A 26,832-nucleotide genomic window follows, 5' to 3' on the forward strand; every position below is an offset into this window, starting at 1 on the left:
TCCTCGGTTTAACGTCTGCACCCCTTCAAGCTCAGCTCAGCTCACTCTTCAATCTGCCACCAACTAACTCCACCACCAGCACCAGCACCAGCAATGCTGAGCAACGTCCTGATCAAGACGCAGCGCCGCGTGGCCAAGCGCGTGGCGGCCAACGCGGCGCGTCGATGGGGCAGCGGCGTGGCCAGCGCCAGCCCGTCCGCCGATGTGCTGCACGGCTCCCCCATGCCGCTGACCGTGCTGACCGAGGAGGAGGCGATGTTCAAGGACTCGGTGGCGCGCTTCGCCGCCGATGTGATCCAGCCGAGCGTGCGCGCCATGGACGAGGCCGGCCAGATGACGCCCGAGGTCATCCAGGGTCTCTTTGACAACGGGGTACGCTGTCAATCGTCAACCACTGGGACTGTAGGAGAGAGCATCAACTAACCTGACTATCAATTGACTGCAGCTGCTGTCGGTGGAGATCCCGATGGAGTACGGGGGCGTGGGCGCGTCCTTCATGAGCCTCATCCTGACCATCGAGGAGCTCTCGCGCGTGGACGCGAGCGTGGGGCTGCTGTGCGACCTGCAGAACACGGTCGTGAGCAACGTGTTCCTGCGCTACGCCACGGAGGAGCAGCGCCAGGAGTACCTGCCGCGCCTGTGCGCGGACACGGTGGGCAGCTTCTGCCTCACGGAAGCGGAGGCCGGCAGCGACGCCTTCTCGCTCAAGACCCGCGCCGACGTGTCGGCGGACGGCAGCTACTACACGCTCAACGGCGAGAAGATGTGGATCTCCAACGTCGCGCACGCCGACGTGTTCCTGGTCATGGCCAATGTGGACCCGTCGCAGGGCTACAAGGGCATCACCTGCTTCATCGTGGAGCGCGGCACGCCCGGACTGTCGTTCGGCCCCCCGGAGAAGAAGCTCGGCCTCAACGCGTCGTCCACGTGCTCCGTCATCCTCGAGGACGTCAAGATCCCCAAGGAGAAGGTGCTGGGCAAGGTCGGCCAGGGCTACGCCATCGCCATCGGCCAGCTGAACGAGGGACGCATTGGCATTGCCGCGCAGCAGCTCGGAATCGCCGAAGGAGCGTACCGCCACGCCATGCCCTACCTCTTTGAGCGGAAACAGTTCGGCCGCGCTATTGGGGACTTCCAGGCCATGCAGCACCAGTACGCGGAGCTGGCCGTGGAGCTCGCGAGCGCGCGACTGCTGGTATACAACGCTGCGCGACTAAAGGACGCGGGTCTGGACTACATCAAGGCCTCCTGCATGGCAAAGCTGCACGCGTCGCGCGTGGCGGAGCGGACGTCCTCGCGGTGCATCGAGATGCTGGGCGGTGTGGGCTTCTCGAAACAGCTCATGGCCGAGAAGTTCTACCGAGACTGCAAGGTGGGCACCATCTACGGCGGCACCAGCAACGTTCAGCTCAGCACGATTGCGAGGTTGATCAAGCAGGAGCTGGTGTGATGTGAGCTTCAGTTTGTTTGAGGAAGAAGGAAGCCACGCGAACGGAAGCGGCTCTGTGTATGTGAACTAACTAATCCAGTGTCAACTTGCCCCACCTAGTTAAAGCAGAATGCAAGGTGCAAGAGGGAGGATTAAAACCACGTAGAAAAGGGATTACTTGCGAGTGTATCATTCATTCGGATTACCAGCACGTAGCGTTTTATACAGAGATTACCTGCGCGTAGGGCTCATCTGGGAGCTTGGTGCCCCTCTCTGTTACTATAACAATGCCTTCGCTGGCCCCTACGGCTAAGCAAAAATAAAACGGATGAAGTGGTGAGAGCAGTTTTGAGCCTCTCCAATGGCTCCCTGACCTTACATGTAAAACCTTTGCCAATCGCGACCTCCAGGGTTTAGCTATTGGCTAGCCGAGTGGCTCTGCGACCCATGCGGTGGCATTATAGAGGTGACGTACGATCGATGCGGGAGTAGCGTTAGATTCATGTGCATCTCAGGTCGTACCTGTTGTGTGTGTCACTCATCACATCGGCAGTCACAATTGAACAGTTCATTACCAAACCGAAGCTGACGGAAGCTGCACCGTTGGTGACAGTCATCATGGTACATTAAGCTACATCAGCTCTCGCTTCACCCTGCCTAATAACAGCGTCCAAAGTGCATGTTGTACCAAAGTAGTTCTCTAAGCGGATAGCTTAGAGCCAGCGTCATTTCTTGTCAGACCAGTTTAATACATTCGGTACATTTTAATATGAACTAGAGTATCCAAAATCTCATGGTATTACCGGTATAAAGCAGCGCAGCGTCGATTTGGAATAAAACTTAAGCAAAACAAAATGTGCGGTTTAATTCACACCCACCATTACAATGCATACTGTGGTACTGTGCGACGTTGGGGCTCATGCAGGCTGCGGAATCCAAAACGGAGTGCGCATGGCGCGACAGTAGTGTATGCAGTGTCCGGACGTCGTACCACAGTAGTATGCGTAGTGTTTTCTGGACGTCGCATCATATTGAGTACCAGTATCTACATTGATATAGACGGACAAGTCCATGGTGGTGCACTTTAGAGTGCTCGATTAGATGGGCGTGATGTTTGCTGCAGCAAGAACCTAAGTAAAGCAATATGAACGCATGGCGCAGCGAAATTAGCGCCAATTTGCACCGGACATCCTGTCGGACAGATTTGAAATTTTGTAGGCCGGGGGCTCTCTATCCATATGCTGCGCCGAGGTGAAGACGTCCTCTATCCACGTCCAACTAGAAGTTATAGAGTCGTAGGCCGAATAATCATCCTTTTGCTACTGCCGTCTTCATTTCATTGTCAAAATTTTTGTGCGTGGTGGTAAGGGACCTCTATTTGTCCGTCAACGTGAGCTTTGAATGGTACACGTCGTATGCTGGCGACGTTTGTGTAAGTATGTTGAATATTTGTGTACGTATGGTGTGGCAAAATGTTGTTTAAATGTTGCCTGAGGTACAAGCACCTTTTTTTCGACGAATTAATCTGTGTGAGGCTGTCCATACAGCTCTTCTAGCTGTCCTCCCAGGATAATCCTATTTGGTCTGCGATAGCAGCACTAACGTTGCTTCTTATCCCAGTAAAATCCGGATTCTGATCCGGGTTCATTCCGAATGTGGTTTGGGGCATTTCTTTGTACACATTCTGATTTTATCCAATCATGATCACTCAAAAGATGTGTATCATTAATAACCCCGTGATAGCCGATTGCTGATTTATTCGTATATAGCAGGAGACTGTATAATGTAATAAATCAAACAATCCGAATACATTCGAATATAACCGGATTTATTCGATTTTCAAACCGGTCGAACCGGATGAGCATGAGCCAGAAATGCCAATCCGGAATCCGAATGTCATCCGATTAAATTCTCTCAGCAGGCAAGTTGCCTGCTGATACATACAAGTATGCTACCTGCCTTGCTCAGTCCTGAGCCGCAACTACGTGACAAAAGGTACCAGTATCCAGAGGCACCCAAGCTCCTCATATGAGCCAGGAGATATTCCTCTATCTCGACTGAGCATGCAAGCAATTTTGAAGATCCCAACGACTGTGGCTGCCGTTTTTTCTGGACGGGTGGCCCACAAACATGCAGAAGCGTTCCGGTAACTCAAGCTTGGATCGCTATCGAAAACCGACGACTCAAACGTAAGTACATGTAGTAGCACCCTCACTATTAACCGAAAGTATCTACCGTTACAGTGTAGTTTATGAATCACCGCGGTCCCTCGCTGGGAAGCACTGTATGGTGCAGTGCAGCAGCACCCTTTTGCGCTTTTCCTGAGCTCCGCGCTGACTCACAATCTCATTTGCCGTTTCCAGTCGAGTCCGACCCGGAAGACAACTACCCCCGCTCTTACTGACCCGGCCGTCATGGCTGCAGCTGCGCCCCCGTTGCTCCACGTGCGCCGACAAATCAGCGTCGCGCTCTACGGCGAGGTTCTCGAGTGCGAGCTGCCCGGCGACGACGAATCGGTAGCAGTCAAGTGCATCTCGCTCACGCGAGCGGCTGAAGCACGACGCCAACTGCGCACCACGCGGGAGATCGACAACCCGATGCAAGAGCAACGCGTGGCTGAGCTCATTATGGCCAACGGAGGCCACCGCAACGTGGTGCAGCCGCTCTTCCACTTCACGCACGACAGGAGACTATACCTCGTCAACGAGCTGTGCCGGGGAGGAGACCTGCACTCACTCGTGGCGGCAAGGATGAGCGTATCGTCCCTCCTGGAAGAACATGAGGTGCTGCCGTTGATGCGCCAAGTGCTGGAACGCGTCAACTACCTGCATTCGGCGCTCGGCGTCGCGCATCGAGACCTGTCGCTCGAGAACGTGCTGCTGAGTCGCGGGGTCTGCAAGATCACGGACTTCGGGTTGTCGACGAACGCTCGATCGATGTGCGAGGCTGGCCAAGTGGGCAAGGAGTACTACATGGCGCCGGAGATCGTGGCGGGGGAGCGGTACGACCCCGCCCTGGCCGACGTGCGGTCGTTGGGGATCATGTGGTTCATCATGCTCACGGGATCGCCGCTGCTGTCGCTAGCGTCCCCATCCGAGAAGGCGTTTGGGGCGGTGGCCAAGCACGGCGTCGGCGCTGTGATCAAAGTGTGGGGCCACGCAGACCGCATATAGACGAGCACGACCTCGTTGCTGGAGAAGATGCTGCAGATCGACCCGACTCGCCGCGTTCGGTTGGATCAAGTGCTGGCCCACCCCTTGTTCGCCCCCGCGATGGCAACGCAGTAAGGTGAGGAAGGTTATACCAAGGTTACGTGGCCTGTATAGACGGATACACAGCCCTCGGTGGGGAGAACCTAGTTCGTACCTAAACCCGTCGTATTCCTAATGGATTTTCCTAAAAGTATGATGTGCACCACACAACGTTTAGGACTGTGGTAGGACAAGAAACCCAAAAATTTTAGGATTAGGACAAATCCACGAACATGACAAAAACACCGCCTATCCAAAATGCAGATCCTATTGTTATCTTTCTCCTAATCATGCAAAAAACAAAAACACAACCGCAGTGGCTCATCGTCGACTACTCATCCAGCTCTTCAAGAGGGTAATCAGCTGGAATCCTCGGGTCGGCACCAACAAGGTGCGACGGTGGATCATGAATGTTCTTGCGAATTTGGTCCAGCATCTCGCGTACACGCACCGCTTCCATCTTGGTCACACGTATGGATTTGGGAACCCGTTTTCGAAGCAGCCCTTGTAGAGATTGTTGTACGACTCTACCGGGTTGTTGGTGCGATCGCGGATGTCGGCGTTTGTCAGAATCATCTCACTGACGTTCCACAGCTCGGGCCATAATTTTTCATCCAAGTCTGGGAGAAGTATGACCAAAATGTGTTCCACGCCTTCTTGTGACCCCTTTCGTCGATCTTGGAGCGCACATACGGGATCCCGTGGCTGACAATCTCGTCAACGGGAATCACCGTCAAAATGTCCATGATACCTGGGCTCATCGCCGTGCATATGGCCTCCTTTGGGATGCGAAGGTCGACCAACTTGCGTCGAATTGCCTGCTTCCAGTGAAACAGGCATCCCACGAGCACCGACATCGGAAACGCACCCGTTACCGCGTTGATCAGCGCCTTTTCAAAGTCACAAGTCACGGTCCGCGGCTTCACTTGAAAGTTGACGGCTGCTTGGAGCCAGTATAGCAGGTACTTGGAGGTCTTCTCGCATTTTGCAGTCGCCAAAACGTAAACCACCGGAACATACACATCCAAAGATGCATCGTACGCCATCACGATGACGATCTGCTTGAATGGACGGGGCATACCTTGAAGGTCCCGTCAATGTAGAGAGCCAGACCAGGCTGTCGAAGGATGGGGATCAACCAGGATGGGCAAAGCCACAAATGCGCTGTAGAGCATTCTTGGAGACAAATGTCGAGTTGAATAGCAGGAAGAAGCGCTCGTCCATCTCCGACAGGAAGCAGTGTGGCTCAGTTTCAATCGTGCGAAAGAAATCGCCTCCGTTCACGACCGCGCGAACGTGCTCCACGTGCTTGATGCCCTGCTGACGGCTCAGCACCTTAAACGGACGATCAAGATACTTCTCTTTGAGATCCGCATACACGGAATCCCACACTCTTCCTAGAACACAGCCCAAATCTTCTTGGCTTTGACTCTCTAGCATTGCCTTCATCTCGTCTCGCGCGTCGATTGCTGGCTTGGCCGGGGGGGCGGCAGGTATGATCATTCTTGACCACAACTGGGGATCCCGTTTTCACGATGAGTCTAGCTGGACACCCATTGGTGCGCTGAGCACAGGACAGATACTCGGTTTGAAGTCCAGCGCGGTTGACCACTTTTCGCTTGAGATGGAACTGTTATCCTTGGTAGTTCATTTTGGAGAATGAAAGTGATTCTGACCTGAGGAAGTTCTCTTCATTTTATTTGTTGAAGTTTTGGGTTCAAGCAGGTGGTTCAAGCAGGTGGTAGGTGACAATGCGAAACTCTGAATATATCAAAATTATCAACGCGATTGTCGCATTTACTATCCCGTTGTACCAGAAGAAAATAAAATATGTTTTATAGGTTTACACAATATAATAGCGTTGATATAAAACATTGTGCTGCGCTGTTGAGCAAACAAATCCGTATGGCTTTGGGGCACAATCCAATATTTTCATGTTACATTTTCTCAGCTGTCTGTTCTTATAGCATACATTTTATTGCATACACGTGGTATTTTCTCACTGTCACCAACGTGACACACTTTAGGCTTTTAGGACTGAGGACGCTCAGAGACGTGGCTTTCTTAGGACGGATTTTAGGCAAACGAGATTAGGACAGATTATTAGGAATGAGACGATTTTAGGTACGCACAGGGGGAGTTCCCCTCGCTTATCTCCCTGCACCGATCCGTCTATACAGGCCACGTAACCTTGGTATAGCCTTCCTCACCTTACTCCGCTGCCATCGCGGGGGCGAACAAGGGGTGGGCCAGCACTTGATCCAACCGAACGCGGCGAGTCGGGTCAATCTGCAGCATCTTCTCCAGCAACGAGGTCGTGCTCGTCGACATGCGGTGTGCGTGGCGGGAACCGATAAATTAGGTCAAATGGCATATTTGATCACGGCTAAATGTTGTGATTAGGTCACGTGACCAAAATACCTTGGTCACGTACGTAATGAATGAGATGTATTACTTGCTGTTATAGCAAATGTCCTCTCCATCCTGCGCGCTCAGCTCCGTGTTGTATGTGTCTGAGTCTTTCTACGTGCGCCGTCGTAGTCGAATGAGTTATCCGGCTCAATGTACTCGATTTCGTCACCGTCTTCCACGTTCTCGCCATCGGTTGAGGGCACAGCGCTGCTGTATAGCTCTGAGTTCGCATCACAATTTCACAATTTCACGCTCATCGTCGCTGCTGGTTGGGGACTCGACGATATCACTCAGCTCTGGCAGCTTCGGTTGTCTTTGTAGCACGAACCCTGCCCGCTCAGGTGGCTTGGCTAAGCCTGAGATGACAGTCGTTCGTTGCGCCACATACTCGCGCGAAAAGCGTGGTCACAAACGTTTTCATGGGCGGGTGGGCATTGAATCGCTTGTTTAGCTCCCGATGAAATCGCTCTAAAGGATTGTTCGTCCGGCTGATGATGTCGCGCCTCATGTCGAACACATTCCAGTACTCGGGCGGGTATGTCTCCAACCAGGTGCGCTGAAAGTAGCGCCAAAACGACCGCCACTTGCTACGAGAGTATACCGGACCTTTAGCCTCACACACGCGGCGTATCTTGGCCTTTACCCAACCGATTCCTTGCACAGCAATTTTGGTCGGCTCAATGACGGTGAGTATGTCAAAGACATTACGCGACATAGCAACCTTGACTTCGTTGCATGGTAGCCCAATACGTTTCATCTTACGACGGCATGCCTGTTTAAAATGAAACCGGCATCCGATAATGGTGTTGTCGGGGAAGAACTCTCGAAGTGCCCCAATGAGAGAGCTCTCAAAGTCACACACCACGCCTTTCGGAACCAGCTTGCTCCCCACCGCATCTTGTACACACTGTAGTAGTCGGAGGTAGAACTTCGTCGTCATAGATGTAGTTGCCGCATGCAGGACTGGTAGAAAGAGTTTGCTTGAAACATCATAGATCATAATCGTGACACACTGCTTGTAGTCGACAGGGGCACATCGATACGTGCCATCGATAAACCACGACAAATTTTCGAAGCACAGCAAATTTAAAAGCGTAGGATGAGCCCACGCAGTTATCTGATCGACGCCATTCGCATCCTTTGGCGGCTTCTTCAGCGCCTTGACGTCATCGTGCCAGGCAAACTGAAACGGGAAGAAGCCTTGGCGCGATCCTTTAATCTTGATCAGCCCGGGGTTCGTCATGATGCTGGCTCGGCCGCGACTGGAGTCCTGACCCCGAGCAGCTTGAACTCGGTTTTTGACGTTCTTTTCGGAAACGCCTCGAACTGGGGCTCCAACTTTCATGTAGAACTTCTTCACAATAGCCATCCATATTTGCTTCTGAGTGAGATTCGTTTGAGTAGCGAGTTTGTCGACCTCCTCCATGATGTCGCTCGAAGCGTCGATGAAGTGGTCACCTGGGTTCCCCGTGGTTCCCCTGAGAGCAGGACCACCACGGCATGTATGTGCTTCCATGCCGCTGAAGTCGAACATCATGGTACTCGCACAGAATACAAACCGCGCGGGGCAGGGGGAACAATACGAGCTGCAGCGATATGATATCTTGTTTGACGTTGTGTTGGCTCGCGCAAAGGAGTACCCCTGATAGTACAGCTTTGCACGTCCATCCCGAGGCTGGGACGCTTGTTGCGAACGTCACAAACAGGTTGCGGTCTGGGTGTCCCCATCGGATAATGGTGTTGATAGAACTGGGCGTAGCTGTGGGGTGCCTGCCAGCGCAGACACGTCAGGTTCCGTATCGCACGTGCCCAAAAGACGGCCGTGGGTAGTCACCACGGCTTCGGACACCTCGCTCTCAAGAACGTCACTCGCTGCGCGGTTGGTTCGACGAGTCGGACGTGATGTCGGCGCTGCAGCTCCCGCCCGTAGGTCTTGAAAAGTCGCGATAGCTTCGGACACCTCACGCTCAAGTACGTCACTTGTTGCTCGATTGCTTCGTCGAGTCGGATGCGAAGTAGGCGCAAATCGAGATTGGCCACGTCGGCCAGGAGAACGAGATGGGGCATGGTCTGGACAAGATGTGAAGGCCCCTCGACGACCGCCTTGGCGCCGAGCCATGCTGTGTTCATTAGCGGTGGGCGACGACGTGAAGGCTGCTTGTGAAGGGAGAAGTCGCACTGGCCCACAGGTCGCATGCTTTATTTTGTGGCATGTTGGTTTCAAAACCCCCAGTTAAGAACAGGCACATGAGTCTGGAATAGCTACTAGACATGTTGTACTTTACCGCGGTAGTGAGCAGGATAACTTGGACGATGCTGGGGAGCTACAAGCTTGTGCGCGTGACCTAGCGATTTAGGTCACGTGACCTAAGTGCCGTATGTGTGACCTATCCGTGGCCTATCTTCAAGATTTGGCCTTGACCAAGTTTGCCATTTGACCTAATCTATTCGCTGCCGTGCGTGGCCCCACACTTTGATCACAGCGCCGACGCCGTGCTTGGCCACCGCCCCAAACGCCTTCTCGGATGGGGACGCCAGCGACAGCAGCGGCGATCCCGTGAGCATGATGAACCACATGATCCCCAACGACCGCACGTCGGCCAGGGCGGGGTCGTACCGCTCCCCCGCCACGATCTCCGGCGCCATGTAGTACTCCTTGCCCACTTGGCCAGCCTCGCACATCGATCGAGCGTTCGTCGACAACCCGAAGTCCGTGATCTTGCAGGCCCCGCGACTCAGCAGCACGTTCTCGAGCGACAGGTCCCGATGCGCGACGCCGAGCGCCGAATGCAGGTAGTTGACGCGTTCCAGCACTTGGCGCATCAACGGCAGCACCTCATGTTCTTCCAGGAGGGACGATACGCTCATCCTTGCCGCCACGAGTGAGTGCAGGTCTCCTCCCCGGCACAGCTCGTTGACGAGGTATAGTCTCCTGTCGTGCGTGAAGTGGAAGAGCGGCTGCACCACGTTGCGGTGGCCTCCGTTGGCCATAATGAGCTCAGCCACGCGTTGTTCTTGCATCGGGTTGTAGATCTCCCGCGTGGTGCGCAGTTGGCGTCGTGCTTCAGCCGCTCGCGTGAGCGAGATGCACTTGACTGCTACCGATTCGTCGTCGCCGGGCAGCTCGCACTCGAGAACCTCGCCGTAGAGCGCGACGCTGATTTGTCGGCGCACGTGGAGCAACGGGGGCGCAGCTGCAGCCATGACGGCCGGGTCAGTAAGAGCGGGGGTAGTTGTCTTCCGGGTCGGACTCGACTGGAAACGGCAAATGAGATTGTGAGTCAGCGCGGAGCTCAGGAAAAGCGCAAAAGGGTGCTGCTGCACTGCACCATACAGTGCTTCCCAGCAGGGACCGCGGGCGGTGATTCATAAACTACACTGTAACGGTAGATACTTTCGGTTAATAGTGAGGGTGCTACTACATGTACTTACGTTTGAGCCGTCGGTATTCGATAGCGATCCAAGCTTGAGTTACCGGAACGCTTCTGCATGTTTGTGGGTCTCCCGCACAGCAGTCGAAGTAGTAGTGATTTCCACAATGCTGCTGAGCTCAGTCGGTGGATAAGTCAGGAGGGAAATCTACTTGCTCATGCGGATCTCTTACCAGACTACGATACTGGCACCTTTTGTCATGTAGTTGTGCGCTGGAAGCTCGGAGCCGAGCACGTGCTTGTATCATACAAGCCCTACGTATCAGTAGGACACAGCTGCGCAGCCGACCTTGAAGGCCCCCCAATGCGAGCAGATACAGCAGGGAAGTTCGCACAGAAATTTCCTTTAGCTATCCACCTTTTGTCGGATCCCGCTGAAGCAGCGATTCGGATTGTGCCAAGGTCGGCCCGGTATTCTTTCTGACGCATCCAGTCTTTTTGGAGTCATCATGGATGCTAAGCCTTAGGGTAAATTAAAGAGTGATGTCGGCGTGTTGACTCTAATTCCCCTCTTGCTGGTGCTGCGGTGCGGCGGTGAAGCGGGGACGTGCTTGCAGGCGTGATCTTTCGTGTTCTGACAAAGACGAGCAAAATCCGCGTCAGTAACTGTGAGATTTCTTCGAGAAACACCCCCTCGCACTGCATCTGACCCGAAGGGTGCATGTCTTGTTTGGGTCCGACCCGACAGAATGAGGGAGGGTCGGAAACACCGAAAAATGGACGTCAGCACCGAAAACTAGGGGTCCGCCATGTGCCGAGTTGGGGTGCGGAAACACCGAAGACTTGGACACCAACACCGATGGGTTGGTGTGCCGAGTTACGCTTGGGGAATAACTCGGCACTGTGCCGAGTTGCACTGCAACTAGAACTCGGCGAAGTGCTGAACTGTAACTACGTGGTGTTCTTGTACGAGCTACGAAGCCTCTAAATAGAGTTTAAAATATACGGTATTATTAGACGGGAGCTGGAGGTAACTCGGCCACAAAGCTTACAACCGACCTCGAAGCATGCGCGTTGCACGCCGCGTTTTGGGACTTCGTGAAGGCTAAGGGGACCCCCTGTGCGAAGGATCCGGCTGACGCTCACGCTAACGACGAAAGGCTAGCGTCCAAGTGGCTTCTGGAAAAATCGGGTAAAAAGCATCGGACAAGATGGCAGGCATTGAAGGAAAGTGAGCGAAACACCTATATGGAAGCTCGCCGAGACCCCACCTTCCCCCTGCAAGAGGCTCCCGATGGCATTGTCGATGAACGGAAGGCGCGGAAATCAAGACCGATAACCGTGAGCACTCCACGTATGGCCGAGTTGTCCGAGCCAGACCCAGTCACGATTGCCGTACTGGATAACACTCTCCTGAATCAGATACGTAAGTACAAAAATGCTAGTATCGATTACGTGCGTGCTGTTAGCAGGGTGGAGATAATGAAACTAGCGAAATCATGTCGGACTTCCAATTCTACGAAGCAGAATTTGGAATCTGTATCAGCTATTATGGATTGCCTCATTGCCGAAGTAGGCTGGAGGGTGCCTGACAGCGAGCGTAGCACGATGATAAGCATCATGAGGGATGCAGCCATGGCAATTGAAGCATCATCCACTGGACAAGTCTTGTGGTCAGACAGCGAGTTAGACGAGATGATGGATTCGCTTAGGGAAGACGCAGGCTCAGCTCGCCGTTCACTTAAGAGCTATCTTCAGCACAAGCGGACTAAAATTTGCAGATATCTACGTAGAGAGGGAACGTCATCCGTCGGTAAGCGGGAGGTTCGGTGAGCTCGGATGGATCGACAAAGAAGACGCTGCCACCTACGTTACACAGGACGATGAAGTCGTGGTAGGAGCTTCTCGTGTCACTGGGAACGTCACCGATCAAGCGCCTCCTATCGAAGGTAAGCGTAGACGTACGCGCATGAATGACTGAAGCTAGGAGGTATGCTGTATCTCGTTACTGAGAAAAAAACATTTATAAGTACACATCTATTGGATTTACTTTGAAATACTCTATATACGCCTGTCATTTTGTATCTTCATGGCAACGGTGTGTCCGTAGCTAACAGAACACAGTCATTCGACGTAAAAGTTGCAAACAATGCACGTATATTCAGTGTGATAAATGTATCAATATAGTCTAGTATCGAGATGCCTGGCTCTGCCTGACTTAATCCCTTCCTCCCGACAGAGCCATCGACGCTAGCGACATCGACGTTTAGACTTGCCTTTTGATCCACGTCTTGGCGCCTGCGCGTTGTTTGACACGGAAATGGTAGCTTGACCTGACGCCCTCCGTTGTTCAGGCGTGTAGCTATCAAGCTGTTCCGCAAAGAACGTTGGTACTGGCGGCACTCGAATATATAGAAGAACATTTTGATCGTTTGCAATCCGTCCGGCTGTAGTTGGTGGTAACGTTTTCGTTAAGCCAGCGCCGATTGCAATTCCTGAGTTAACCATCGGCAACTCGCCATAGAGGCGAGCGCGCTCACGAAGATGCTCCATGCGCATTCCGTGGCTTCCTGGGCGGGGATGCAACAGAGGATACGGTGCCTCGTCATCACCAGACATGTTTTCGAATCCAAGGCCTGAAATATAGTCACCCTCGCGCTCACGGCGTCGACGATCACGTTTGTTGGCTTGCCACCTGCGATCCACAAATCGTTTGACTGGATCAGGCATACCAGGGCATGGTAAGCCAAGTAGTTTAGCCGCCTTGATGACATGCACACACATCCCAAACTTTAAGTTGAATCGGCATTGGCAATCCTTCGTTGCGGGGTTTACTATCCAACCAGTAGAAGGCATTCCTTCGTAGAGCATTCGCAAAGTGTACTTCGACTTGAATGGGAAAGAGCGATCGAAATCGTGAAATTCATCAGTCTGACCAGTATTTAAGGCTGCGTCGTCGCTTTCACCGTTTGATGAGCTGTTAACAGAGTCGTCACTATACTCGGAATCTCCATCATCGGCAACGAACTGGATAACGTGAGTTTCTGCATTTTTCGGCTTGCGTTCGCCCAGCCACGGCTTTGAGATTACGTGTACCAAACGTAAATTCCCACAAGGCACCGTGGCTATAGCCGAAATCGCGCCACATTTCTCCATCCGGTTGAAACGTGCCTCAGGGCGCGTGGACACTCTGACGTCACGGCTGAAAGCTGAGTTTTGGGCTTTAAATGCTAGTCGTGATCTATCCAGCCGCTCAACTAACTCAATTGGTGTCGCCTGATCCGTGTTGTGAACCCGTTTGAGAGTCTTGTGATATTGCTCAGCTGGATTATTAGTTGTAGCACATCCGGACGGTGTACGGAAAATCTGCCATTTCGAAAAGCAAGGATGCTCAATCCACTGCTTGATCAGAGGCTGAGCTACAGCGCGAAACATGGGACTGAAACCAGAGGCAGCTTTCCATGCAGCTAGAATTTGGCTCTTCTTCGTCTCGTATTCAGTATCTGAAATACAAAAGTGCAGTTCGTTAAAGCCGTGATAGATCATGTCACGACTTACACGCGGCAAACCTTGCGCTTTATCCTTCACGTTCTGGCGGACGTGGAACCAACACATGAGAATGACCGCTGCAGGCAGTTCCGCAACACATGAACCAAACTGAGCATCGTCTTTATCGGTCATCACGTATCGTGGAGCGAAATTTTGTGCGAATTGCTCTAGCAGCACTCGCTTCACAAACTTCAAACACCAGATAATAGCTTCAGTTCGCCGCTGGGACGAACAGTAATATACCACCGTAAAATACTTTCCGTAGCAGTCAGGCACGCCAAGAACGAAAACCGAGTATCGTTTGTTCACAGTAATGTGTGTGCTATCAACGTGGAGCAGTGTAGGGCACACTCCATCTTGCTGAACCGACACGTACGTCTGTAACAAGGCGTAGCAGGTTATACCAAGCCTCATTGGCTCGGTATCAGAGCTTTCTCCTATAAGAGGTACTCGCTCGCCTTCTTTTATCTCGTAGTCACAGAGAACCAACAAGCCGTCAGGTACTGGTCTGAATCGTACATGGCTTTCTTGCAGAACTCAATGACAGTTCGGATAGAGTCATTGTGATTCTTCGAGCGCCAACGTAGTTTTTGACTTGGTCCTGCTCGGGTGAAGGTCCTCGAAAATCACCGGCCTTTAACTTTGCCACAGATGAGAGAAAATAGGACGTATGGAAGCACGGCTGAGTCCTCTGCTAACTTGGCTCCAATATAAGATTTCATTTCGGCTGTGAGAATAGGGGCCCTTGGAGATGCGAGAACCGAGTTATCCATGGTGTGAGCACCCTCGACAAAAACGACTGCCGCATAGTTCACCACACAACATAGGATTTTGTAGCGGCAGCAGCACTTGGCTAGACTATCCTTGCATCGTGACGAGTTACATTCCGTCACAATACACCGCATGTCATGAGGCAAGGCAACAAGATCGGTCTCTCCACGGGCAGCATGACCAACTCTACAGTTCGTAAGATTGTTTTTCTTTTTGGCGAAACTTGGCATAGTGAACATGAACTTTTCCCACGCGTCTCGTTGGATTTCTGTATTTGGGGGGGGGGGGGTAGTCCAAATCATCGTCTAAGGAGGACGTCGACTTCTACTCGCGTCACCCTAAAGAAACAAAGTCACACAGATTGATGGTTAGTAGCAGAACATTTCAGATAAACAATAGCTTGGACAGTGAATACCTGGTCGCCTAGCCGTTACCCGCCACCCTGCCGCTCTTCGTCGGCTTGTAGCCCCCCGTCACCTTGCCGTTCCACCTCGTCATGCCGAGCGTCATCGCCTTGCCGTACACTACGACGGCGTGCCATCCGCACCTCCACACGAACGTTGATCTACACCGTTGCAGCAAAGTACAGAATGATACAGACTGGATAGCCCGTGATATTTTTATCGGGAGGCACACGAATCCCAAGATTAGGACTCGGCACTTCGCCGAGTTCTAGTTGCAGTGCAACTCGGCACTCCGCCGATTTCAGATTCTATGTGTAACTCGGCACAGTGCCGAGTTATTCCTCAAGCGTAACCCGGCACACCAACCCTCGGTGTTGGCGTCCAAGTCTTCGGTGTTTCCGCACCCCAACTCGGCACATGGCGGACCCCTAGTTTTCGGTGCTGACGTCCATTTTTTCGGTGTTTCCGACTCTCACTCCCGACAGAATGCAGCAGTAGTACAGGCACTTGAGATCACATGAATGCACCTTTTTTTCTTGAAGACTGTATTGTCACTTAGTTACTAGTAGCTTACTACTCCTGTCTACCACCAACTAACGACAAATAACCTGGCCCCGCTCGTGCTAGAAACGTCACGTGCAGGGTGACCCTCCGATTGCGGAAAATCCGATGAAAATCCAAAGCGCGACCTCAGAGAGGGCAGGAGATCAATCTCGCCAGTGGCGAGTCGCCACCCACGAGGTTCGGCAGGCACAGGGCACGGGTCCTGCATCTACCTGAATGCGGCCGTAGTAGCCGCTGTCCCACTGGGACTTGACTTGAGCGTAACCATGAATGCACTTACATAGAGAGACCATCCGCTTCAGTCCTACTACAATCAAGTAATGTTTGGAACATAGATGATCTACAGTGGATTTGGCGTTCGCTGAGGGGGAGTCAGACGTGCGTCTAGCTAATCGCCTCAGGCAGCCTGAGGCTGAGTCCGGCTTGGCCCGAGTCAATTGGATAGTGTTTCATTCTACCTGGGTTGAGTGATCGTACAAAACCAGTACATATGCAACTGTTTCACTCTAGAGCCTTCCATTTACCGCCCCAGCCGATTCATGAGAATGAGGCATTTCAGGCAAGCGACTTGGAGCTGATTCTTCCGGGAGATCCAATAGATTGAGCTATAAAGCTGCATCTCCGTCTTAGCGGGTGTAGCACAGCTAGCAGCGAAGACAGACGAGTAAAATATTTTGGCGAAGACAATATCCCTAAACGCTACGATCGACCATAAAAATGCCACACCCGTTCCACGCATGATGCAGAGCAGCCGCCTCTTGTGCTTTCTCAGGCTTACCTAAGAGACAACTACATTACCGGCCATTTGCAACCCAAGTTGTATTTCTAGAAATCACCACCTCTGCTTGGCCAGCTGCACGGTATCGACCAGGATTGTTGCTTGTACTGCAGCCAAATGGTACAGTATCGTTTGCAACTTCGGTTGCGCACACGGTAGCAAATATTAGTCTGTTTTGCAACTCAACTCCCATACAAACTGCAAGTCACGGTAGCAAAACGACGCCGTATGGGAGAGAGTATACAAAACACAAGTGACTTCGTTTATGCAGGGTTGCAAAGCGTTTATCACCGTGGCAAGCCGTGACACCGCCTACGGCGGCCTGAAGCTTTCCATGGCTGGTCGAACCAGCTCATACTGTCGTACCTGCACGTAGTAGGAGGGCACGTCGGAGCCGAAGGCCTGTTATGGCGGGGCTACCGGTAGAGCTAGCACCTCACCCTTCTGCTGCTGCTGCTGCTGCACAACCCGTAGGATTTCATGCAGGCTTCCTCTACCACTTCCTCATCTACGGCTAATTGGTAGGATCAGAGGCGTACTCTATCCAGCTCTCATTGTAGACGAGAGAACGCAGAAGGTAAACTGTGTTATCATTTCAGATATCTTCTCACAAATCAAAGTCAGCCCGCCATACCTACCGCGCAGTAGCAACCTGCGTGAAATGGAAGCCATCCCGGGGCTATAGTCTTATAAAATCGGCTTGGACCGCCCCCGCAGCAGTATCGCCTGCACACGTGAGCTGTTGCCGCTCTGTCGAAGGAAGTTAAAGCGTTTAAGGAGTACAAGGCCGTGGCCAGTTCTCGCGGTCGGCACTACACCTACGAGAGCGACTACAGTGCATTACAAAGAGGTTCTCGCAGTCAGTACTACACGCACAAGGGTTATTCAGCTCATTTCACAGCGCGTTGCTCATAAAGCAACCTCAAAGTACTTTAATGCGGTAGCAAAGTGACACATTACCTGCTCCTCCATTTTTAACCAATGAGATGACGGTTGCAAAGCTGTGGCTGGCATTTCTACAGTACTGTGCCTCAATAAAAGACCCCAATTATATACAATTTTCAAGATAAATACGAAATCAAAGGATTTGTACGAGTGCATCACAATACAAAATCAGTACCATCCCGAGATTGCGATAGCGGTTATTGTGCTTTGCAGTTATTTTGCCGACCATTTTAGACGCTAAATATGGCACAGCCTGCTCCTAAATAGGTGTGAAAGAAGATACACGACCTGCTAAAATTATGCATAAATCCACCTCCTCATATATATATCGACTTGGGAGGGCCTGTCAGCAGCCATGCATGGGCCCAGTACACCACCGTCCATGATCCCCAGCACATCCACCCTCTCATGCATAATTGCCGTGTGTGTAGGTGCTTGTGGATAAAAACCGACAGAATTGCAAGTGCACAGCCACAATTGCACTTTCAAAAGTGCAATTGTGGCGCTTTTAGTAATTCTAGGCCTCCACCCATTTATGCACCTCGATTTATCGTAAATCTAGCAGGTGGTCGCTATAAATACAGCAAATCTCGCCTCATATTGCCAAAATCATTGCAAAGCACAATATAAGTTTTGCGATATTCTTTATTGAAGCGCACCACTGTATGTACCTCACTGCTACAGTATCGATCCTATCGTCGCGGCTGCAACTGCGCCTCGTTACTTCACGTGCGCCGACAAATCAGCACAGCGCTCTATGGTGAGGTGGTCGAGTGCGAACTGCCCGGCGACAACGAGCAGATAGCAATCACGTGCTTCTCACTCGCGCGAGCGGCTGAAGCACAACATCAATTGCGCACCAAGAGTAAAGTCGAGAATCCGATGCAAGAGCAGGGAGTGGCCAAGCTCATCATGACGAACGAGGCCACCGCAACTTGGTGCAGCCGACAGCTAAGTGAAAGAGCGGCTGGCAGAGCGGCTGGCAGCCGCTCTTTCACTTCCAACACGACAAAATCTACTGCGGAAAATCTGACCAATAGACTATTAACTACATTCTTTTTAGTACAACAATGTTCGTTATCGCTCTCATATTTACGATTTTTCAAAATGGTTTACAATATTAATATTGTTTTTTAAACTTTTCATTGGAATCCCTACTCTAGGAGCGACCCAAAGCGCCAATTTGGTTAGTTATCCCCGCACCGATGCGGAGAGTACGACTCGCTCTGTAAGAGGTACCTGTCCCCCGATATGATCCTGATTTTCGTCCCATCTTGCTATTACGCTTTTTAAAGAGGTCACAATTCTGCTAGAAATATGTATTGTGCTTTGCAGGTCGGATTAGCATCCTCATGGTACTTTTAGAAAGTGCCATTTCTGAGCCAAATCGGAATGGGAACACGATTCGAGCAACTCCCATTCACAGCCTCTATGATTTACCGCTAAGTACGAGCACTGATTAGTGCACTAAATAGGAGATGCAAAGCACAATAAAATAAATAATAGTTAAACGAGATATTAACAATATTGATAATTATATTTAAAACATACATATTAATTATGTTATATTTATTTTCTACTATTTTAACAATTTAATTGATGTTTTTAAAATAAATATCTTTAAACGCTAATTAAATTGTCGATTAAAATACGGAATATGTTGCAAATACCTTTACGAAAATGTATTTTTGATGCCTGGAGGCTCTACAACTGCTCAAGGCCTAGCAACGAGTCTTGTCAAGAAATGCGGCTGAGTAGCGGAGTAAGTAGAATCACAGACACCGGGTCGTCCGCGAGCACCTGCGACACTGGCCACTACAAAAAGATAAGTACATAAGGAATCGCTTCGTAACTAGAGAACGCAGCTCCCACAGATTCTTTAGCTTTTCATTTTATGACAAAGTGCCGCTTACACACCCCACCCTATCCTGGAAATTTTATTAGGGAACCCGGGCCATGAGGCCCGGAGATTCGCAGTTCTCATTGACCGATGATTAGAATCAACGAAAAGAAGAAAACAGGTATTGTCGTTCATGGAAGGAGGAGGCTTTCACCGAGCAAGCGTTCGTCTCTGTATCTCAGGGTTAAAAAATGAATTTGGATGTTGCCACGAAGAAAATCAAAAACAACAAAACGGGAAGCAGTCGCGCACTCGTACGTCTGCAAAGCTCCAGAGTGGAGCTAAACGTTGGCTAGCGTAAAGTTGTGTCTCGGGGACAGGGGTCATACCGTCTTTACTGACTTGATCAACTCCAGAACAAGTAGCCGCGTGAACCTGAAAGATTTAAGCATGGTGTAGGAGCACTTGCTCCCGGGGAGTACTCAGGTCAGCGACAATTACGAGGTGAATTCGAATAACTGGCAAAATGCGAAGTTCGCAAATCTCAAATTTCACTATGCGTTTTTTTTACTTTTCGCTCAGCACCCAAACTCTCAAATTGAGAAACCACTCAGAATCTCAATGACATTTTTGCGGGCCACTGGACCAGACAACAACAACATTATAATAATAAAAGATCTAGATTAACTGGGCTTTACAGTGTACAAGTATTTTATTTTGAACATCTCGCATGCTTTGCGTGCCGTCTGGTTGGCTGATACTGTATTTAATGTCTTAGCCATGAGTTGGACAGTAGTGCATTGAGTTGCCTTTTATTTTATTATTACTACTCAGCTACTTCTGAACACAGGCGCTATAAAAAAGCTACTTAGCATCAAAATATTAATGAACGGACTTCAAAACCTATTGCGATTGGAGGATTGTAGGAATGTAATTCAAGAACGTACTTAGTATGGCATGAAAACATCTATATTCTCAACTCGGGCCGCTTCGATGAAATTTGCATGATCCCCAGATCGACTGTCACGAACCATTTTGGCGTTAAGGCGAGTTTCCTCATCAAATAACACCTTCACCAGTGCCTAAACTCGTTTGCAGCTCTTTACAAGGGCGAAAATTTCGTGTGAGCCGAATCGGCAACTACTAGAACGGAGCTTCTTTGCACGATGGCATATACCTCCATTCGAAGACGGTTCCACCACATCGCCGGGCTCCAGGACTCAATCTATAGAATACAGACAGTGATCAGCAGACTATGTTCTGTTGCAATGTTGCCAGCAAAGTTGCAGGATGTCAATGCGTCAAACATGGCTACCTCAAGCAACTTAAAATCGCCAGCCGTAATGTTGCAGGATGTCAATGCTGCAAACTTTTCTGGGGCTGCCTAACGCAGTTCTTCGAACTGCGAACTATTGTCCCTTTATTTCGCTGCTATCGCGGGGGCAAACAAGGGGTGGGCCAGCACTTGATCCAACCGAAAGCGGCGACTCGGGTCGATCTGCAGCATCTTCTCCAGCAACGAGGTCGTGCTCGTCGATATGCGGTGTGCGTGGCCCCACACTTCGATCACAGTGCCGACGCCGTGCTTGGCCACCGCCCCGAACGCCTTCTCGGATGGGGACGCCAGCGACAGCAGCGGCGATCCCGTCAGCATGATGAACCACATGATCCCCAACGACCACACGTCGGCCAGAGCGGGATCATACCGCTCGCCCGCGACGATCTCCGGCGCCATGTAGTACTCCTTGCCCACTTGGCCAGCCTCGCACATCGATCGAGCTTTCGTCGACAACCCGAAGTCCGTGATTTTGCAGACCCCGCGGCTCAGCAGCACGTTCTCGAGCGACAGGTCTCGATGCGCGACACCGAGCGCCGAATGCAGGTAGTTGACGCCTTCAAGCACTTGGTGCATCAACGGCAGCACCTCCTGCTCTTCCAAAAACGTGGATGCGCTGATTCGAGCTGCCACGAGCGAGTGCAGGTCTCCTCCCCGGCACAGCTCGTTGACGAGGTATAGTCTCCTGTCGTGCGTGAAGTGGAAGAGCGGCTGCACCACGTTGCGGTGGCCTCCGTTGGCCATAATGAGCTCAGCCACGCGTTGTTCTTGCATCGGGTTGTCGATCTCCCGCGTGGTGCGCAGTTGGCGTCGTGCTTCAGCCGCTCGCGTGAGCGAGATGCACTTGACTGCTACCGGTTCGTCGTCGCCGGGTAGTTCGCACTCGAGCACCTCGCCGTAGAGCGCGACGCTGATTTGTCGGCGCACGTGGAGCAGCGGGGGGGGGGCAGTGGCGGCCATGGCGTGCGTTGTAACAGCGGGGTGTTGTCCAAGTCGGACTTGAGCAGATAACGGTGAGAGGGATTGTGGGGAGGCAGCGGCCTGCAACCGCAGGACAGGCGCTGCACCACTGGTGAATGGCTTTTATGGTCGGATCGGCTCCCGCAAAAGATACTTTTTTTTCCTTGACGGCTCGGGATTGGCTGAAAAGCCTAATGTTCGAAATGGAAGATTTCTGAAGCTGCGGGATGAAACAGCGTTCGCGTGTTCTAGGTACAGCCCACGGCTCGAGCGAAACAAGGCGCGCACTCACGCTGACTACATGTAATCCCGCGCTGCCTTGCCTTGCCTCGTGGCCTCCAGATTCACCGCTGAAAGCCACCAATTCTGGAGCGCTCTGGGCCCCAGAGTGGCGGGCCACCACACTGGCGGCAACGTGTAGAATACTACTTCAGTAGCTATAGACTATAGACTATAGTGGAGGAGGTCGCCCCTTCGTACCGTTGAAGTGCGTTGCGATCTTCCTGCAAGTGACAGTGCTCTCTCAGCAACTGGCGCTGCCCGTGCAAGGCGCCTTCTTGCCGCCTTCTACTCTACGTGGCCCTCTTGCGCTTTGCGAGCGAATCGCGAATCGACCTGTGAGGTTGCAAGTCAGCTAACAGTCCTAGAAGCACACGGGCATTCTCGGCGGCGCATCAGTCGTTCGTGTATCCCCAATGTACCCACAACATGTACCACCAGCCACCTGATACGTAGCACGCCCAAGGATGGCCTCTGGCAGAAGACCTCAAAGCCCTGCAACGCTCTGAAGCCGTGATTGCAATCGCAGCTTGGGGCAATCCATTGCCCAGCGGCAATTTACCCTATAGCAGCATCCTTTCCATCACTAGGCGAGTCCGCTAAGCCGACTCAGGGCCACCCGTCCTCGGCCGCGCAGTCTGTCAAGTGAGCGAGCGAATGATTTAACCTTATCTGTTAGCACATGAAAGATTGAATGTCGAGGAGAGAGAAGCTTCAATCGCAAGGTTCATTTGTCGGTTTAAATACGTGTGCCTGCTTTCGACACCTGAGCCCGGTCCGCGCGTTCAATCCGCAGCGCACCAGCAAGACAGCTCTCATTAATAGTACGGGTGGTAGCCCGCGCGCGGGCCTTCGGAGAGCGGGATGTGGTTCACGTTCACGGGCACCCTCATGGCTGGGGCAACGTCGACGCGTCCCCGCTTGTGGAGCGGCTCTTCGTCACTGGCGAAGTTGCTTCTCGTCCGAGTTCTGGACGCCGTCGTGGCGAACTGAGGCGTTGGAGGCATCACGGGGGGCGCGGCAGTCCACGCCATGCCGGTCTGGGCCACCGTTCCCCAGCCAACCTCGTTTACCATCATTCCACCAGACCGCTTGGGCGAAGTGAGCCCTTCGAAGAGGGCCTGGCTGTCCTGTCGAGCGCTCGTGCGCGGGGTCGGCTGCTGCGTTATCGGATCGTCATCCTCCAGCAACAGTCTCAGCAGCTCCTGCATCATGGCGAGTTCCTCGGCGTTAAACCCGGCAAAGAGTTCCATTGATTTCGATAGTTGCTTCTCGTCCTCGGTTCGAACAGCAGGAAGTTGGAATGGCAGCACGGAGCTCAAGCCGAGAGGATGAATGATCGACCGAGCCAAGCCAAGCCAGACCCCATCCTCGAGAGTCTTGCAAAGAGACGATCACGGCCATCCGGTGACTTCGACCTTCATCAGGACAGGTGGCAGCGTCCAAATCGCCGAGATCATGCATTTCGTCTTGCAGAGGGGGGAATTCGAGGCTCAAATCGCCTCGAGACCTCACAACGCCGCGGCTGGCGACTTATCCAGCTTGACAATCGTCTTGTCGAGCACGAAACAAGCGAGGCTATGCCCCCTTCAGTCACTGTACTGCATCCCCCTATCATTCAACCCGGTCAGGCCGTCTATATTTACAGCAGCATGACACCACAGCAGCCTCCATCTCCATCTTTGATGCCGGCTCTGCTTGGGGTTCGCCGCATTTAGCCACCTATCTGTACGGTTTATTGTGTCACCTCCCAACAATCCGATCACCGATGTTTGCGTGTGTTTGAGCTTTGCTCTGCTCCGTTCCTTTCGTCGGTGTGGGTCCATGACGACTTCCTCATCGCCCGCGGGGCTCGTACCGCTACGGCAACTACGATGGTCAGCGCTGCCCCCTGTTGATCTTCTACAGGAGTGCCGCTGGCTCGTCAACTTGGACAGCAGGACGAGTGCCAATCCTGCCCGAAAGCCTCGGGTTATTGAAGAACAAGCTCATCATAAGCACGAGCCGCCGAGCGAGATGCACACGAACGAGCTGCAAAACCTCTGCAAACACAAGTCGCCGTACCGTCGGCCGCTGCGCCGGCCGAAGCCACCCGCGCCATCGCCCGGATCACCAGCACAGCGAGCGGCGAAAAGTATCTTGAAGCTGAAGGAGGGGCTGCTTCGACTGGACGGTACGACGTGGGCTGGGCCAGACTGTCAAGACGACCAGGCAACTGGCGGCTTACCACCGCGCCAGCTTATACATACACAGCAAACCGCACGCAGACCAGGTGATCAGCTGTCGACTGAGTCAAACCTGAATGGAACGACTCGATCCAGAAGTTCAAGTCCCAGCAGAGCGAGGATACTGCAGCGAAGTCCGAGTAGGAAGAAGAAGAAACAGCGACCACCGACTCGTGAAGAGCGCGAGCTCGCTGAGAAGCAGGGGCGACTGGCAGAGTGGCTGAAAGCGAACCCCGATGCAACCCCCACGAATGTGGTTGAAGGCTCAGGAAGATCGATGAAAGAGTCCACCCCAAGCTACTCGACCGAAGTTCAAGCTCGAATCGACTCGGCGATGCAATGCCGAGGTCCACTCGAGTCGGGAGTTAGGCTTTGGGACGACCCTGTGCGCTCGCTACTCGCAGCAGAGATGACGAGTGAGTCGGTGTTCGGCGGACCAGTCCCCACACGCGCGTTAGCATTCGAGCCGCCTCAGGTCGAATCTCCTTCCTGCTCTCCCGATGCTGGAACTACTGAGGACTCACCACAAGCGCCACCGCTGGAGGAAGCATCTTTGACCCCGGTGGAACCTACTGCAGCAATAGATCTGGAGGACCAAACAAAGGTGGAGGAAGTTCATGACGATGTCGAGATGTCCGACCACGCTCATAAGGTTTTCGACACGGCTCACCGTCAGGTTGCCGACGGAGCTGTTGTAGACGCTCTTGCTACCCTCGAAGATGGAATTCGCCAATCGCTCTCAATTTCGCAGGCGCATCTGGATGCGGTGAGCGGTTCCAATGGTGCAGGGTTCAACTACTCGGTTCTTGCACACAAGAGCGCGGTCAAGCTACAGCTCCATTATCGCGCTCGTCACCGTCGACGAGTGAACAAGTTGGTGTTTCTACAGAGGCAATGGCGCTGGTGGCATGCTCGACACAAGGCATTGAAATCGCTTCAGTATGCCAACAGGCAGGCGGCGGTCATCCAGCAACGGTACCGACCATGGCAAGCTCATATCACGCAGGTGCGCAGCGTTGTGCGCATCCAGCGCTGCTTCCGCATGTTTGAGAGTCAGAAGCACGTTATTCGCTTCAGACAACTCTGCCGGCTTATATTAGCTCGGCGAGCCCGCCATCGACAGGTGAAGGCACGAATGCGGATGCTCGGACGACTGGTACTCTTGCTGCGTAAGCGAAGGCGGAGAATCGCGCTAATACAAGGTCTATGGCGTCGACGCTGTGCCCGTGCTGAGTTAGTCACAAGGTTGGCTCACGTCATTGCTACAGAACTGAGTCGTCGTGCAAGAGAAGACGAGTTTGTTGCAACAAAGTTGGCCAAGGTGCGCGTACATTTGAGAGAGTTTCTATCTAGCACGAAACCCGGACGCAATCTCGTGCAGTGGCAACAAGAAAAACCATGGCTGCGCTTCCGGCGCCTGCGTCACGACACCAGCAAATGGGACGAGCTATCAATGGCCGAGAAGATTGACGCTGCAACTGGAATACTCTCCGGCCGCAGGTTTCGAGGACTGGACCTGCGTGCACTCTGCCAAATGATTGTGGGGAGGGACCAACAGCTTCATGCACTTCCAAAGAGGTTCAAGGTCTCGAAAGATAGTCTATGCGTACTAGCAGAGCTCACTGCTGCTCCAGGTGCACCGAAACTGAACCAGACGGTTGGATGTTGCGCTTGCTGGTCGTGGTGGGCAAGTGCAAGTGAAAAATTGAGGTGTACTCGTGCGAAGCTCTCTCGTAGTGCTGCAACTTCGTGGTGGGCATGCATCACTTACCCGAAGGAGTTCTGTGCTGCTCGGATTCGGCCCATGCGGGGGCTTCGACGGGATAAGGCACGAAAGCAAATGGAGGACAATTGCGCGCGTGTGCTGGAAGCATTCTGCCGGGTATGGTTCCGCCGTATCGACAGTAAGAGGAATACACCTCCCTATGCGTGTGAGTGGTGTGCTGAAGCATTCGGCACGTCTCGCGAGTATTTCGCGCATGAGAAATGTGCTGCAGCTCGGGCATTAGCAGAAGCAGAATGGACAGCATTGAGCCAGGACCTGCAGTTCGTGCGTCGCAAGTGGTGGCGACTGGCGAAGCAGAGCCATGGCAGCCCCGTTCGTCGTGACTTTTACGCCTTCGACCTGGAGGCGCCTTCAGTGCAGCGCCTTAGACGCTCGCGCAGTCGTCGTAAGGGGCTAATACCGCTTGTTGCTGCATTAGAAGCTTGCACAGCAAGCGACAGCCCACACTCCGTGGTTCCGCTGGACCTGGCGGGATTCCTGCTGCGATATCTCGACGACAACGTCGACGACTCGCACCCGCTGATGCACACTGCAGAGCACCAGCTTGTGCGATGGAGCACCCTCGTGGGGTCGATGGAGGTAGAGAGCTCCAAGCCGACACCCGACGGATCTGGACGCGATAGTCGCTGGATTCGAAGGGACGAGCTGCGCGCTCGACTCATTGTCGGCAGCAAGTGGAAAGGCCTCATGAGCCGGTGGCAGCGGAGTCTTGGTCGATGCGCCCAGAAGTACCGACGTCTGCCAGCCAGGAATGCCGTCGCGTTTAAGCTGAAGACCCCGCGAGCTGCTGCTGAATCCATTGCATCCAAGTGGAAGACGCTACAGCGACTGGGTCCGAGCCGCAAGACGCGCCGGGGATCAAAGACTCCGTTGTCTCCGTCCGCAGCTGGGACTCGCGTGCTGCCCGCTGCAACATGACCATCGAGCCATTG

General features: G+C 52.7%; 7 protein-coding genes across 7 annotated transcripts; 3 read left to right on the plus strand and 4 right to left on the minus strand.

Moving 5' to 3' along the window:
* Positions 1 to 57: 57 nt before the first annotated feature.
* PHYSODRAFT_351306 (hypothetical protein) lies at positions 58 to 1,617 on the plus strand. The gene is made up of 2 exons (XM_009528875.1): positions 58 to 372; positions 446 to 1,617. Exons 1-2 carry the CDS (start codon positions 94 to 96, stop codon positions 1,448 to 1,450), a joined length of 1,284 nt encoding a protein of 427 aa, XP_009527170.1. The 5' UTR covers positions 58 to 93; the 3' UTR covers positions 1,451 to 1,617.
* Positions 1,618 to 3,798: 2,181 nt separating this feature from the next.
* PHYSODRAFT_346292 (hypothetical protein) lies at positions 3,799 to 4,602 on the plus strand (the record flags this gene model as incomplete). Its single annotated transcript, XM_009528876.1, has 1 exon — positions 3,799 to 4,602. The coding sequence occupies exon 1, from the start codon at positions 3,844 to 3,846 to the stop codon at positions 4,600 to 4,602; it is 759 nt and encodes a 252-aa protein (XP_009527171.1). The 5' UTR covers positions 3,799 to 3,843.
* Positions 4,603 to 5,814: 1,212 nt separating this feature from the next.
* Positions 5,815 to 6,183, minus strand: PHYSODRAFT_501834 (hypothetical protein; the record flags this gene model as incomplete). The annotated part of the gene is made up of 1 exon (XM_009528877.1): positions 5,815 to 6,183. The coding sequence occupies one exon, from the start codon at positions 6,181 to 6,183 to the stop codon at positions 5,815 to 5,817; it is 369 nt and encodes a 122-aa protein (XP_009527172.1).
* A 708-nt stretch (positions 6,184 to 6,891) lies between these two features.
* On the minus strand, positions 6,892 to 10,340 carry PHYSODRAFT_560462 (hypothetical protein; the record flags this gene model as incomplete). Its single annotated transcript, XM_009528878.1, has 3 exons — positions 9,565 to 10,340; positions 8,368 to 8,418; positions 6,892 to 6,981 (listed from the first exon to the last, which is right to left on the minus strand). Exons 1-3 carry the CDS (start codon positions 10,294 to 10,296, stop codon positions 6,892 to 6,894), a joined length of 873 nt encoding a protein of 290 aa, XP_009527173.1. The 5' UTR covers positions 10,297 to 10,340.
* Positions 10,341 to 20,734: 10,394 nt separating this feature from the next.
* Positions 20,735 to 21,610, minus strand: PHYSODRAFT_499294 (hypothetical protein; the record flags this gene model as incomplete). Its single annotated transcript, XM_009528879.1, has 1 exon — positions 20,735 to 21,610. One exon carries the CDS (start codon positions 21,608 to 21,610, stop codon positions 20,735 to 20,737), a length of 876 nt encoding a protein of 291 aa, XP_009527174.1.
* Positions 21,611 to 22,707: 1,097 nt separating this feature from the next.
* Positions 22,708 to 23,142, minus strand: PHYSODRAFT_261391 (hypothetical protein; the record flags this gene model as incomplete). The annotated part of the gene is made up of 1 exon (XM_009528880.1): positions 22,708 to 23,142. The coding sequence occupies one exon, from the start codon at positions 23,140 to 23,142 to the stop codon at positions 22,708 to 22,710; it is 435 nt and encodes a 144-aa protein (XP_009527175.1).
* Positions 23,143 to 23,713: 571 nt separating this feature from the next.
* PHYSODRAFT_503723 (hypothetical protein) lies at positions 23,714 to 26,212 on the plus strand (the record flags this gene model as incomplete). The annotated part of the gene is made up of 1 exon (XM_009528881.1): positions 23,714 to 26,212. A coding segment is annotated over one exon (2,499 nt), but the record flags the coding sequence as incomplete, so codon positions are not given.
* Positions 26,213 to 26,832: the final 620 nt, after the last annotated feature.

This window comes from Phytophthora sojae (genome assembly GCF_000149755.1).
Source record: "Phytophthora sojae unplaced genomic scaffold PHYSOscaffold_4, whole genome shotgun sequence".
NCBI lineage: Eukaryota > Oomycota > Peronosporomycetes > Peronosporales > Peronosporaceae > Phytophthora > Phytophthora sojae.